Source organism: Rhinatrema bivittatum, chromosome 11 (genome assembly GCF_901001135.1).
Source record: "Rhinatrema bivittatum chromosome 11, aRhiBiv1.1, whole genome shotgun sequence".
Taxonomy (NCBI): domain Eukaryota; kingdom Metazoa; phylum Chordata; class Amphibia; order Gymnophiona; family Rhinatrematidae; genus Rhinatrema; species Rhinatrema bivittatum.
This window is the reverse complement of record NC_042625.1, coordinates 35307452-35323150: the sequence shown is the minus strand read 5'-3', so window position 1 is coordinate 35323150 and position 15699 is coordinate 35307452. Positions and strand designations below refer to the sequence as shown.

General features: G+C 44.9%; 1 protein-coding gene across 1 annotated transcript in view; it reads left to right on the top strand.

Moving 5' to 3' along the window:
• The first annotated feature begins 9945 nt into the window (after nt 1-9945).
• Nucleotides 9946-15699, top strand: part of RILPL1 (Rab interacting lysosomal protein like 1) — a 50193-nt gene continuing 44439 nt past the window's right edge. The window contains 1 exon segment of the mRNA XM_029571011.1: nt 9946-10590. Within this exon segment, the coding sequence (XP_029426871.1) occupies nt 10303-10590 (288 nt within the window). The 5' untranslated portion in view covers nt 9946-10302.

The window sequence follows — 15699 nt, the reverse complement described above, 5'->3', positions numbered from 1 at the left end:
TTATCACACTCTGCCGACCACCGCTGACACCGCTAGGCCACCGCCTCCCTTTAGGCATGCGCATGTGCGCAGATAATATGGACCCCGCAGCGGGAAACACTGAGCGGCGACTCCCGATGACTTCAGCCCGCGCGGACTATTTAAGCAAGGGCCCTGCAGCATTACTTTGCTTAGCAACGGGTCTTCCTGGTTCCTGGTCTTCTGCATTCTTGTATCCAGCCTTGTCCTCCAGCCCTGCCTCACCAGGCTTACCCTCCAGCCTTGCCTTGTCTTCTCCAACTTGTCCTGGGTCTTCTTTCACCCTTTGGCTTGACTCTCTGCTTGGACCTGACCACAATTGCCTGCCGCCTGGATGTAATTCCTTGCCCGGACCCGACTAATCTTGAGAACCACCTGCCCCGACCTCGGCCTGTCTTTGACTGTTAGACTGCTGCCTGCCTTTGGACTCTTAATTCTCTTCACCATCCTGGGGATCTGCCTAAGTCCTGCCAGAACCCCAAGGACTCAAACCTGAGGGGAGGCGGCTGGTCCAGGCAAAGCTCCAGACTCTCTCGTTACAGGGTGCATTCGCCAGCTGCTGACGTGGGCCTCATGGGTTCGCCCTTGAAGCTGCATCAACCACATCCACAGCACAAAGGGCTCACACACCCGCTACCCTTCCCAGCGCCCTCGGGCTCAGAGGCCTCATGTTGACTTAATTCTTAATAATGCTGCCTATATTCCAGTAACCTTTGGGGGTGGAGGCCCCAGGCACATGCCTCCTATGCCTATTGGGTAATTCAGCGCTGATTGCCATCTAGACTCCTCCCCCTGCCCCCCCCCCCCCCCAAGTTATACCTGAGAGCATTCCAAGGTCTTATTACTGCTGGTTCAGCCCTGCCATTTTATTGTTCCAAGTGGTTTTCTATATGGAGCCTGCCCTGCATTATCTTAGGAGAAACGACCTTATGAATAGATGCACAACTTTATATTTTGTTGTTACACTGTCATGGAACGTGATTACGCATGTCACATCTGAAGGAGAAGCTGTGTGTTTTCAAAAGTTCACTTATTCTTAGCCTTATCCAACGAACTTATTACAATCTGCACGGGTAAAGATTTCTGCACCACAAATATAGCAAGACAGCCACTAGAGCTAGGCACTAGTTTATTTGTTTATTTTAAAATATTTATATTCTGCCGATAATGGAAGCCATTGCTGAGCGGATTTACAATCATTACAACAATTAATACAATATTATACAGAAAAAAAAATTCTTCATAAAATCGTAATTACAAAAAAGCTGTCTAATATGGTAGAGTCTTCAGTTGCTTGCAAAACACTTTCGTGTCATCTGAGGCCTGGAGAGAATCCAGCAGGGAATTCCATAAGGAGGGACAATGACAAAGACTGCTCTGTGCCCAGTAGCAGTTAATTGTGCCTTTTTAATTGTAGGTACTTTGTACCTACAATTGTAGTGAAAAGATTACCTTCATGTGAGTTCTGGCTTTTTTTCCCCTAATGAACAGTACTTTTAAAAACAAGATTTTCCAGCAATTAACCCTTTCATCTGTACTTATACCCAACCCACTCATATCTCTGTCAGAGGGAGACTGCTTAGGGATGGATTTGTATTGATTCTATTTTGCTGTTGTCATTTTTATAGGTAATTGTATAATGATGTGTTTTATCATTGTATCACACTTCCAGTACAAATGTTTGTGAAAAGATTATTCAGAGTAGTTAAATCACAAGTGGATTGTGATACATTACAGGAGAACCTTGCAAGACTGGAAGATTGGGCATCCAAATGGCAGATGAAATTTAATGTGGACAAGTGCAAGGTGTTGCATATAGGGAAAAATAACCCTTGCTGTAGTTACACGATGTTGGGTTCCATATTAGGAGCTACCACCCAGGAAAAAGATCTAGGCATCATAGTGGATAATACTTTAAAATTGACAGCTCAGTGTGCTGCAGCAGTCAAAAAAGCAAACAGAATGTTAGGAATTATTAGGAAGGGAATGGGGAATAAAACAGAAAATATCATAATGCCTCTATATCGCTCCATGGTGAGACTGCACCTTGAATACTGTGTACAATTCTGGTCGCCGCATCTAAAAAAAAGATATAATTGCAAAGGAGAAGGTTCAGAGAAGGGCAACCAAAATGATAAAGGGGATGGAACAACACCCCTATGAGGAAAGGCTGAAGAGGTTAGGCCTGTTCAGCTTGGAGAAGACGGCTGAGGGGGGATATGATAGAGGTCTTTAAGATCATGAGAGGTCTTGAACGAGTAGATGTGAATCAGTTATTTACACTTTCGAATAATAGAAGGACTAGGGGGCATTCCATGAAGTTAGCAAGTAGCACATTTAAGACTAATTGGAGAAAATTCTTTTTCACTCAACGCACAATAAAGCTCTGGAATTTGTTGCCAGAGGATGTGGTTAGTAAAGTTAGTGTAGCTGGGTTCAAAAAAGGTTTGGATAAGTTCTTGGAGGAGAAGTCCATTAATGGCTATTAATCAAGTTTACTTAGGGAATAGCCACTGCTATTAATTGCATCAGTAGCATGGGATCTTCTTAGTGTTTGGGTAATTGCCAGGTTCTTGTGGCCTGGTTTGGCCTCTGTTGGAAACAGGATGCTGGGCTTGATGGACCCTTGGTCTGACCCAGCATGGCAATTTCTTATGTTCTTATGTAACTAAATTGAATCTCTGCCATTCCCCCTTTTGGTTTTTTTTTTGTTTTATATTTTCTCCACTTTTTGTCGGCTGTGGATAAATAAACTGCATGAATATGCCAGCTTGGATGTATATATCTTGTTTATCTTTAGTTAACTTTCAATAATGATTTCAATACCAGTAATTACATATTTTTCTTCTGTTTTCCATCAGTGTTTTAAACCTGATGGTGCAAACCTAACTGCTGTGGTCCAGCTGTATCAGGTTTCCATCAGTGAGCATGGGGAGGCCAGATGTTTAGGACAACAGCCTGACAGATCTTGACGACTATGTGGATTGTTGCAAGGCAAAGAAGTGAAGCATGGAGGGCATTGGCTGGTACTTTTGGCGGGTAGATATCCAGACTTTAAGGACCTCTGCATTTGCTATTGCATAGTTGCCTGCAGAGAACTGTGCTCCTGCTTGGTATCAGTCAGTCCACACTGTACTTAATTCCACAATATGTATCATCAGTGGTGCTTTCTGATCAACAAATCTCCCAGTACTGAGCAATACTGTATCCTCATTATCCCCCCAAACATCAAAAGAAGAATTACAACAAAAAAACTCCTACTTTTAAGAAATATGGCTACATCCACCATGTCAAGAAGTAACAACTGAAGGTCTGCAGGCAAGATCATCACTTAGGGCTGGATTTTCTAAGGTCGCAGACCTTAGAAAATCCGGCGAGAATGGGGGGTGGGGTGGCGAAGCACCCAATAGCGCCATTGTAAAAGGTGGTGCTATTGGGCGCGAAACTGGTGGTGAAAAGGGCCCTTACCTTTTTCCAGTCAGCGACGTCTTCGCGGCATCTGCCCCGGTGCCGCCCCAACTCCTCCCCTTCCGGTTCGGACACTGCCCAGAACCCGCCCCAACCTAGGTATCGCGTGCAATCCCTTTTGAAAATGACCCCCTTACAGACTACTACCTAATCTCACACCCTGCTGTTCATCCACCTAGTTCTGAACTTCCATGGCCATGGAGGGGATTCCTAAATCATTTCCAGACTGGCCAAGATCTCTGCATAGCCATTCAACACCAGTGAGGTCTTGTAGATCATGTAGGATGCAGCTGCATTGTAGTTTAAACCATGACGCACATTGTTGAGACATATCCTATGACCAAACTTGAGGGAGGGCTTCAGAAGCTCCATTTAGCCAACAATAAGGCTATGGAGAGGGGCTGGATGGCAGATTGGTTTTGTTGGAATCAGAGGAAGATGACAACCCTTGGGGTGGCCTGCTGATGGAGGTGGTGGAAATCAGCACAGTGGCAGGGTTTGGACACAGTGAGATAGAAGCGGGGAGGCAGTGAGGGGAAGCTTTGGAGGGGGGTCAGGTGGGAGATATGAAATGTTGGGTTGGAAATGAGAATTTCTGAGCTCAACAACCCAGTATTGCAGAGAACCAGAAAGTAAGAGTTTTGGGCACTTGATGGTCTTATCTGCCATCAAGAAATGCATTGGGTTAGTTTCTATTTGTTAATTTTAATTTGTAATTATTGACTATGTTACTATGTTTAATTCTTTGTTTCTATTTAGTTAATTTTAGTGTATGTAGTTTGAGTGACTGTTAATTTGTGGCATCCCTTACCTTCTCCTTACCCTCTCTTCTTCCACTACACAGACAGATATTTGTTCTCAGTCTCTCATGCTGCCAGGCTTGTGACAAGAACATGATTAGAAAGAATATGGCAAATCCATGAAACAACAGATAGACCATGGAAGTATTTGTGAATGCCTTTACCAAACGATTGTCAGGAAAGGTTTGCCTTTTCACCAATGATATAAAAAAAATAAAATCTGCAACAGGATAGACAACCAGGAAGTTGTAGAAAATATGAGGGAAGCTGTAACGAAGCTTGAGGAATGATTGAGGAGCTGGCAGTTTAGATTTAATGCTAGAAAATGAAGAGTAATGATTTAGTCTGCAAAACCCCAAGGGAGAGGTACAGTATTGGGGATGAAATGCTAAGCAGAAAAAGAAGAGTGATTCTGATGACAGATATAAATACCTATCTAGTGTGAGGGCATTATGGATAGTCTCTCTCCCCCCCCCCCCCCCCAGGAGGAGCTCACTTGGCCAAAATTCGCACCCCAATATCCTCCCTTTTTTCTCATTTGCATCACACCACATATTAAGGTGCTTTTGCATGCGTTAATGGCATTTTCGCATGCAAAAACACCATATAGCACTTTGATAAATCATCCCCTAAGTTTTTACCTGAGGCATGGTCACGAGGAGAGACAGCAGGACTTGAACACTGGTCTTCTGGTTTGTAGCCCACTGCTCTAACCACTAGGCTACTCCTCCACTCCCTGGGTACTGCCTATAAAAAATGTTTGTGTAGTTTTCATATATGATACAAAGTAATCTTCCATTCCCGACCTACAAGAGGATACATTAGTATAATATTGTTTCTTCAATTAATTTGTGCAACAGCTTTATCCTTGTCTGTTTCATGACAGTACAAATAAAAGATGCAGAACAGATCTAACTGCATAGATATTTATTTTATTCTGTGACATTCACATTTATGAAACAATTATGCAAAGGAATAAACTTCTTGAGAGTTTACAAGGTTGCATGTATGTCAAGATAAAATGTGTGTGTGTGTGTAAAGGATGTTTGCTATATTTTAACTCCAAAATACTTATCCTCATAACTTAGTTTAAAAATATTTTGTGAAATCATTTGTTAATGTTAATTTTCAGCTTGCACCAGAAAGGCACATGAGAAAAGTGCAGCTGTAACACTGTTCCAGCATAGAGCACTGTGTATGTCTTAAAAAATGGTAAATACTAACAGCAAACTGAGAAGCAGGAGGTGAAAGGCCTTAACCACAAGAAATGTGTAAGGAGAAAAGAATAACACAGATGCTCCAGAACGCAGCAGCCAGATTCTTGACTAACACCAACCATGGAGACCACATCACTCCTGTCCTCCGGAACCTGCATTGGCTGCCAATAAACTACAGAATCTTACACAAGTCCCTCACCATAATCCACAAATCCATCCACAAACAGCTCCAGCTCGACCTTCAGATGCCACTCAGACTCCACACCTCCACTAGACCCATCAGAGAAGCGTACAAAGAAACCCTGCACATCCCCATCCCCCCCCCCCCCCAAAGCCACACAGCCACCAAAGAACGGGCATTCTCTTATAGCAGGACCCGCCCTTTGGAATACCATGCCCACTGACCTCAGACTGGAACCCTGCCTGCAAACATTTTGGAAAAAACAAGACTTGGCTATTCCTCCTAGCCTTCCCTTAAACATCCCAAACTATGGAACTCTACAACTATGGAATTCTACATTTAACCATACCTCGCTACTTGGGCAGCTAGACACCGCCCATCTACAGTTGCTAAGTTTTTCTCTCTCTTCCTCTTTCCTTAGTTCCTGCTACTTCAGACTCCAAGTTCACACCACCTTGTTAAATGTAGCTTTGCCTCTTGTCAAATCATTTGTTATTGTTTACCCCCATGTTCCTTGTAAACCGTATCATAAATGTTGGTATAGAAAAGAGTTAAATAAATAAATACATAAATAAATATCCTAACGTAGAGTGTCTTAGTGTTTCAAAGTGAATCAGTGCTATATTCTGCATTGCTGAAATTTTTGTTTCAAATGTAATGGGGCAAATAAATATTTAGGATGTGGTTATGGTGGTATAATTGTTAAATAGCTTTGAGTAAAAATGTTCCAATCAGATTATGCAGTTTTAAAATAAAGTGTTGGACTGGTTTAGTAGCAGTGCTGTGTACCACCATGGCTCTGGTCTTCCTTGCCAGGAGTGGAGGATGTTGAGAAGGGAGTCATTAATCATCAGGTAATGGGGAAAGTCACTGCAGGGACTAAAGTAAGCTGTGAAGAGATATAAAATTGGAAGAAACTCTCCAGTCAGTTGCAAATGATGGCTCCTGGCCTCAGATCCCAGTCCTAGTTTTGACTGAGCTGGAAAGATAATGTTCTGATTTACAAATATTAAATCAAAACTTACACAAATATATTTTCAAACAAATCCGTTTTCAGTATTCTTTTGTAAATGACCTTAAAACGAATTATATTAATAGCAGGGTCAATCCCTGGTCCTGTAGTGATATGCACTGCACAATAGTTTTAAATTTGGATTCTTTTGTATACATGCTGGTCATAATTGTAATTTTATGAAATGATAAGCATTAGAGAGGTTTAGAGTCTTTGCCCTTTACAAGACAATGAATCTTTTTTCTAGAAAAGAAGTTCCAGGCAGAACTAAAGAAGAAGCCCACTTGTTGGGAGACGTGTGCAGGTCTCAGAATACTTTGGGACCCCCTGATATGCCCTGCAAACTTCCTGTGCTTACAAATGATCTCCTAAACCTTTTTTGTTGTTGTTGTTTCCCTTCGGAAAGTAGGCTGAAAACACTGCAGTGTTGAGGGCAAAAAAACCCAAACACTAAATAAAAAAAACCCCCAACCTAATTTTAATGAGGCTTACAGGATTGGGAGCCAGGTATTGAGCATTAGATAAAACATACTGGCATTGCTCAAAGGGATAATGGCAGAAAGTCGATAATCGCGATCATACAATTGTTACTATCGGATAGATTCCATGTTATTATGTTTGTGTAGTATGAGATCATTTTACAAATTCGATGAAGCACTTTCAGGATGCTGAATCTTAGAGACTGTCATAGATGTCCTTTCTTATATTACGCCAAACCATGCAATAAATCAGTTCCCATCATTAATAGAACTTATCTAAAATAGCCTCACACAGACCTCAAAAAAGGTTTGATATCCAACACCGTTACCCTTTCTGATCTGTTTAAAATTCCAAAACAATGTTAAAACATTTTTATGTTGCTGAATCACAAACGTTCAGTACATTTTCTACTAATACTAGGAAATGACATTTTTTGGCGTGGTTTGCTGAATGCCAGGTCCTGGGGTCTTTTTTTTTTTTTCCTGCCTTACATTACAATGCGATTACGTGTATTTCCTAAAAATCATTATGACTAATGTATCTGGATCTTCTTTCAGATGGTTTCCGGCGAGCAGAGATGGAATCTGTGTACACCTAACTGTCGAAATAATATATATATTTAAAAAAAAAAATCAGGTCAAGAAAGAAACAGAAACCCAAAAGAAAACGATTAGCTGAAAACCAGTGTTGCCAGGTTTTCATGAAAGAACAAGCACTTTTTTCCAAAAAAACAAGCCCAAAAAAAGCCCAAAACACATGAGATTGAAACATTTTATTTTTTATAGCAGTTAATGCCCTCACATACTCATACCCCTCTCCCCACCCCCCTACAAGCAAATCTCTGGCCCCCACACTCATTCCCCCCTCCCTAACCCCTCCCAGCACATCTCTGGTCCCCACACTCTCATTCCCCCCCTCTGTAACCCCTCCGAGCACATCTATGGCTCCGCACACACTCATTCCCCCCTCCCTAACCCCTCCTAGCACATCTCTGGCCCCCACACTCATTCCCCCCTCTCTAACCCCTCCGAGCACATCTCTGGCCCCTCACACACTCATTCCCCCCTCCCTAACCCCTCCGAGCACATCTCTGGCCCCTCACACACTCATTCCCCACTCCCTAACCCCTCCTAGCACATCTCTGGCCCCTCACACACTCATTCCCCACTCCCTAACCCCTCCTAGGACATCTCTGGCCCCTCACACACTCATTCCCCACTCCCTAACCCCTCCTAGGACATCTCTGGCCCCTCACACACTCATTCCCCCCTCCCTAACCCCTCCTAGGACATCTCTGGCCCCCCACAAACTCATTCCCCCCTCCCTAACCCCTCCGAGCACATCTCTGGCCCCCCACACACTCATTCCCCCCTCCCTAACCCCACCTAGCACATCTCTGGCCCCCCACACACTCATTCCCCCCTCTCTAACCCCTCCTAGCACATCTCTGGCCCCCCACACACTCATTCCCCCCTCCCTAACCCCTCCTAGCACATCTCTGGCCCCCCCACACACTCATTCCCCCCCTCCCTAACCCCTCCTAGCACATCTCTGGCCCCCCACACACTCATTCCCCCCTCCCTAACCCCTCCTAGCACATCTCTGGCCCCCCACACGCTCATTCCCCCCTCCCTAACCCCTCCGAGCACATCTCTGGCCCCCCACACGCTCATTCCCCCCTCCCTAACCCCTCCGAGCACATCTCTGGCCCCCCACACGCTCATTCCCCCCTCCCTAACCCCTCAGAGCACATCTCTGGCCCCGCACACACTCATTCCCACTTCCCTAACCCCTCCGAGCACATCTCTGGCCCCGCACACGCTCATTCCCCCCTCCCTAACCCCTCCGAGCACATCTCTGGCCCCGCACACACTCATTCCCCCCTCCCTAACCCCTCCGAGCACATCTCTGGCCCCGCACACGCTCATTCCCCCCCTCCCTAACCCCTCCGAGCACATCTCTGGCCCCGCACACGCTCATTCCCCCCTCCCTAACCCCTCAGAGCACATCTCTGGCCCCGCACACACTCATTCCCACTTCCCTAACCCCTCCGAGCACATCTCTGGCCCCGCACACGCTCATTCCCCCCTCCCTAACCCCTCCGAGCACATTTCTGGCCCCGCACACGCTCATTCCCCCCTCCCTAACCCCTCCGAGCACATCTCTGGCCCCGCACACGCTCATTCCCCCCTCCCTAACCCCTCCGAGCACATCTCTGGCCCCGCACACGCTCATTCCCCCCTCCCTAACCCCTCCGAGCACATCTCTGGCCCCGCACACGCTCATTCCCCCCCCTCCCTAACCCCTCCGAGCACATCTCTGGCCCCGCACACTCTCATTCCCACTTCCCTAACCCCTCCGAGCACATCTCTGGCCCCCCACACACTCATTCCCCCTCCCAACATACTAACTCCTCCCCTCCTGATACCTGGCTGTAGCTGCACACTCTGGATTCCTTTGCTGTTGCTCTCCAACGCTGTGCTGCTGGCCTTCCCGTTCCGCCCACGTGCGATGCTGTGCTGGCTGGGTCTGCCCACAAACTGTGTCCTGTGCATCAACAAGACTTGCATTCTGCTCTGATTGACTTACTGCTGCAATATAGGGATAGGGTGCGCCTGCTATGGACAGGCTTCATCGCAGCAGCCACCGCCAATCACTGTAACATGATTCAGAGCACAAGTCCCGCCCAACAAGCCCAAAAAAACGCGACTGGCAGAAAAAAACAGCCCAATTAAAAGCAACCCGCGAATCGGAAAAAAGACTACAAAAAGAAGCCCAATCTCGCGGTAAATAAGCGAGGTTGGCAACACTGCTGAAAACTTTCCCGATCCCTCCTTCTCGTCCCCGCTGCGCCGCTTCCCACGCGGAAAAGGCACGGCGGGCATGCGCAGTGGGCGCTCAGCACCCTTGGCCCCCGTGACAGGCTCCGGGCGCGGGCAGGGAATGCCGAGCGCAGCTGCGTCTTAGCAAAATGTCCGGGCACTGCAGCCCCGAGCAAAGACTTTAACGGGGATCGGTGCACGGCCTCGCCAGGCCGGAAGGGATCTGCCAGTTCTTCACTCCCCCCCCCCCTCCCTTTTTTTTTTTTTTTTTGGATGAGGGCTTTGTTAAAGGGAGGGGGAAGCCATGGAAGGCGGTGTGTCAGCCCTGGAGAAGAATGTGGCTGAGCTGACCGTGATGGACGTGTATGACATCGCTTCGGTGGTGGGGCAGGAGTTCGAGCGAGTCATAGATCAGTACGGCTGCGAGGCCATCGCCCGCCTCATGCCCAAGGTGGTGCGGGTGCTGGAGATCTTGGAGGTCCTGGTCAGCCGGGACCACATCAGTCCTGAAATAGACGAGCTGAGGCTGGAGCTCGATCGGCTCCGGGTGGAGAGAGTAGACAGGCTTGAGAAAGAAAGAAAGCACCAGAAGGTACTGTAGGAGGGGAAAGAACCCCGCCTCTTGTCTTTTTTTTTTTTTTTTTTTTGTAATTGAGTTATATTATTGCTGATAAATGATGATTACCCCAAGCAGCATAGATCGTCTCACACTTTGAGCCTATACCAAGCCTCTTTGGTGAGTTAAAGTCTTAGTGAAGAGGCAGATAACTCAGCAAAGAAAAGATCACAAACTTACTTCAAACTTGCATTCAGCTTTGGCCTCTGAGCGTGTTCAGACAATAATGCTTTTTCAGTTCTAACAGCAACAAAAAATGTCATCAATACATGATTGATATGTTCTAGCTCTGAAAGGGCTGTACTTTTCTGACGCTCTAGCGCCTGTTGGCTTTTCGGAATTATTTAGCACAAGTTCTTGGATCTTCGTAGAAGAAAGTGAGGAGACTTTTTGGTTTATCAGCAGTAAAGTAACAACAAAGAAGCAGACATTACATAATGGAAAAGGAGAGAAGGGAAGAGTCACTCCTCAGAGAATAGCCCTGCATCAAACAATGACTGGGTGGCACAATGCTGTGTATACAGACAGGGTGGATCCTTTCCTCTGTTAGACATGTTGATAGACACAATAACTGTTTTTGAGAGTAATAACGGTGAAACCTGCTTAAGGAGGAGGACAGTTAGTGGAATTGAAGAGGGCAGGGGCACAGCAGCTCCTGCTGTGCCCCTGCCCTCTTCACTTGCCATCCCCACCAGAGGAGAGTGTGCAAAAGGAGTGTAGGAATGGAATATGGATGTGGGGTGGGGTGAGGGGGATGGCAAAGCTATTCTTCTGAGCATTTCTTTCTCTGATTTCAAACAGTTTGTCTCATGTTGCTCTTTTTAAGTTAATTCTTCTGACCTTTGCTCTAGTTTCTTCTCTTGGCTACTCCCATCTGTTCTTGAGGCCCCCAACTGTCTGTTCTTATCACATCAGCAAGCAGTTAAGTGTGGCCAAGCGGCTACTGACCTTTTTTCCTCTGATATCTGCATAGTTAGCCTCCTGAATTACTGCTCTTTAATATATCTGATCATGACTTATTTTTGTTACAAGCAGGCTAAGAAAAATGGTATATTCATTCTCAGAACCTATAGGCCTTATATCAAATAATTTCACTAATAATATCAGTGATTTCTCTGCTTCATTATTTTCTGTCATGGTACAATATTCTTCTGCAAGCTAGCTAACTCCTTAAAATAATTTCCCACATTCCACCCGCCAGATCTTGGAGAAGAGTAATCACTAATAATAGTTGTTCATTTATACTTCCATCTTACGCAGAGGAAGGGTAAGCACACGAGTCATAATAGCTTTCACAATACATTACAAAATCGCAATTCCAAGTATAATAGCAAGGCTAATGCAACCATAAATCAGTATTTTCTTTCCCCATGCCTTAATCTGTTCCCACCATACATACATGCTAATAGCCTAATCAGTTTATTTGACCCATCGTGGGGGAAGATAATATTGTTCAATTAGCCATTTAGTGTTATAGTTAGTGAGGTTTTGGGTGGACCCTTGGACACTGTGGCAGCTGACCACGCCCACGGGGGGAAGTCCCGTGAGGGGCCACAGGTCAGGCTCAGCTCTGGACACACAAACACAGATAGTTCTTTATTTAGACAGTTTGAGAAGCCACCAGAGGTGGCAGTAGTGAGTAGAGGATGTAGCCCTGCTGGGCTAGTATTCCCCAGGGCACTGGAACAGCGGTTTCTCCAGTAGCAGTGCTGTAGTGGAGAGGACTGAGAAAGTGAGTACAATAGAACATTCACAGAGTCCCAAGTATGGAGAAGCCCCGAGAAAGGGAGAGCTGGCCCTTGAGGAGCGAGTACCAGATCCCTGGAGGTAGAGAGACTTGTTGGCAAAGTACTCAGACAGCAGTTCCACGTAAGACATGGCACTGGCGTTGGAACGGAGGCAGGCCCTCAAGGAGCGAGTACCTGGTTCCAGGGAGACAGCTCTGAGGAGTGGATGATAGTAGTACTCACTGATGGTGTCTGTAGCGAATTCTTCCAAGTAGAAAAGGAGATAGATTCAGGCAGCGGGTCAGGGAACATGAGCCCTCGAGGAGCGAGTACCGGTTACCTGACAGCGACCTGAAAGAAGCAAAGAGGCCCCCGAGGAGCAGGTACCCCGTTAGCAGAAAGAGTCCAATAGAAGTTGGAAGGCAGAGTAGCTGGGTACGGAGAGTGAATCCCATCTGTAAGATTCCCCTTGCTAACTCAACGGCTAGCAATAAACAGTAGGCTTAAATATCTGGGCAGTGTGACGTCATCACAGGGGAACGCCCCTGAGGAACGCGCCAATGAGGAAATAAGAATGAGGGCTGCGCGGCACGCGCGCCCTAAGGTAACTGGAGAGCATGACGGGAGGCCGGGGACGCTGGAGAGGGTGGCAGACGGACGCCGCGGCAGCCAGGCGTCCATCAAAAGCAGGAGGAGTCGCAGATAATGAAAGATAGGTGGAGTGAAGCCGTCGGGCAGCGACGGTCGCAACATTTAGTGCTGTTTAGTATCTGTGGGGTATGATCAATAATCTCTGTGCAACACTGGGCAAACACCCCCTTTTTCTATCAGGATTACATCTAATCACATAACATGAGGGAGATGCAAAAGAAGTAGGGGGGACCTGGTTGAGAACTGTAATTCAGTATGTTGCATTCTGGGCAGCCGCTTTACTTTGAAAAAATAATAAATGACAACTTGAGAAAAGATTAACTTTATTGCTTGTTTGGACCATTACTTCTTTTGCATCTCCCTCATGTTGTGTGGATCATTTTTTGGAGTGCAAATATCTCTTCTTTTTCTGTGTAGGATTAAATCTAATGCCATACGATTATCCATACAAAAATCGTTTTCTGGAGGGATACACTTCTAACTCACATACCTCAATTCTATCACCTCCCTTAATGATTCCTTGAATCTTATTGCTGAGGAAAGACCGTTCGGTCTGAAATGTGGCCTCGTTGGCGGATGGTAACTGTATCAGAAAATCGTCAGTTTTCAGTGTTCATACTGGATAAGAGTTAGTGCAACCATTTTCAGTTTATTAGCGCGATTGTGGCAATACTATTTGACCAGTGCAATTGAAACATTAACAAATATTAAAAACAAAGTAAGACATTGTGTGGAAAAATCACTTGAAGAGGTTCCATTTTTATGTTTTGCACGCTGAATAATTATATAGTTCAGAAACAAGGGTCGGTGGTGGATGGTTCGTGATTATAACGTGAATGCACGTTGCTGGCTGGCGATGGTGATTAAGAATATATGAAACTTTCCACTCCTTCCTCAAAATTTTTTTTTCATAATTCTTTTTGATTTATTAAGTGAAATTATAGGGTTCCAAGTTCCTATGGGGTTTAAAGCAATAAGATACAAGGAATCATTAAGGGAGGTGATAGAATTGAGAGATACGATGATCCATGGCATAACAATGAGTTTCAGCTAATTGATGTGCTAGAGCACAGAGATTATCCTGGTTAGCGTTCTTAAGGGTTTCTACTAAGCTTGTAAATGCAGGACAGCAGTGGAGAGACGGTCAATAGCATGTATACTGGAAAATGGGAACCATGCAGAACCCATTAATCTGTGTATATTGCAAGGCATTCTGACTGTCCTTATCAGAGAAATCCATGGAGGGGAGTTCTTCTAAGGTTTGTCATTTGTGACGGGACTTGTATATCTACTTGGGCTGGGGAAAGCAAAAATAGGTAAATAAGCATACATAGGGATACATTTTCCAGTGCAGTCAACAGAGAGAGTAGCTTGAAGTTTATATCCCCTTGACAAGAGAAATACACAAGACTTGAAACATGGTTAGGATGGGAAATAGGCTATGAGGACTGAATGTCCAAAATAATAATTTTAATAATAATAAACCACTCTTCCCACAAATGCAAACATGAGACATTGTTATGGGATGGGAGATTAGTATGATTCACTGATACTGAAGTTATCTCACTGACCACCTGGTACCGCTGGAATTTCTGGGTATGATATTGCATGGCGCCAGCAAAAATATTGGCGCTTGCAGCTTGTCATGAGAGGGATGAAGTATTCTTAAATAAAACCTTGGGTTTGAGTGGTTACTAATGAGGGTTCGGTAGGAACAAAGTGTAACTGAGTAAGAAAGAGAGACAGATCAGGAGTGAAAGGTATTATTAACTATAGGTCTAGCTTATGGGCACAGAACAAAAAATATGGGATTAGTATTACTATGTATACAGTTAGCCATTATGGCTAATGGAATGGGGGCATTCTATGATATATCAGACCTGTGATGGTAAAATTAGAAATATTAAGAAAGGCCAATGAGATCTCCAAAGCTGAATTCTGAAGGATTACAATTTCATGCTTATGGCGTAGGTTACCATAAGTATCGTAGCAGGTGATAATAGTGAATGATTCTAATGCTAAGCATGTGAAATGCAACATAAACCAAAAAAAAAAAAAAGAACCTAACAAACCCAAAAAGGTTAAAGCAAACAAACCAGTCTTTTGTAAAAAGTGTTCACGACTGTAACCGTGGTTATAGTCCTAAGAAGTAGAAATGAACATGCGGCATAGATGGTCTTTTGTATCTCTGTGCTTGTGGAGAAACATTCATTCTGATGACGACAAAGCAGGCGAGCAATTCACAGTGTGTCCCATTATCTTTCAGCAGTGACTTTTACAACATGCTGCAGCATGGATAAAAGTACAGGGTGAATAATCCAGTTCCTTTGTACATGGTACTGCTCTACATTTATTCAGTATTCCAAGCACATGCTCTAAACTCTTTTTCAATATAACTATTATCAAACTAATTAATTCCTCCACCACTTATCCAATAACTAAGGCAGCCAAGTCTCTCCCTCTCACACACTCTCTCTGTGGCTTTCTAGACAAATATCCTGCATTATGCAATATCAGGTTCTTTCACTAAATAAAAAACAGTAATAGGAATAGAAAATAAGAAGAAACGTAAGAACACAGCGGGTCTTGTGTAGCAGATGTTCTGGTTTGATGGAGAAATTTGCTGGAGCTGTTTGGGAACATGTACTTTCAATCTTGTCTCCCATTTCTTGTAGCGAGATCTCAGCATTAATTAGACATTCAGACT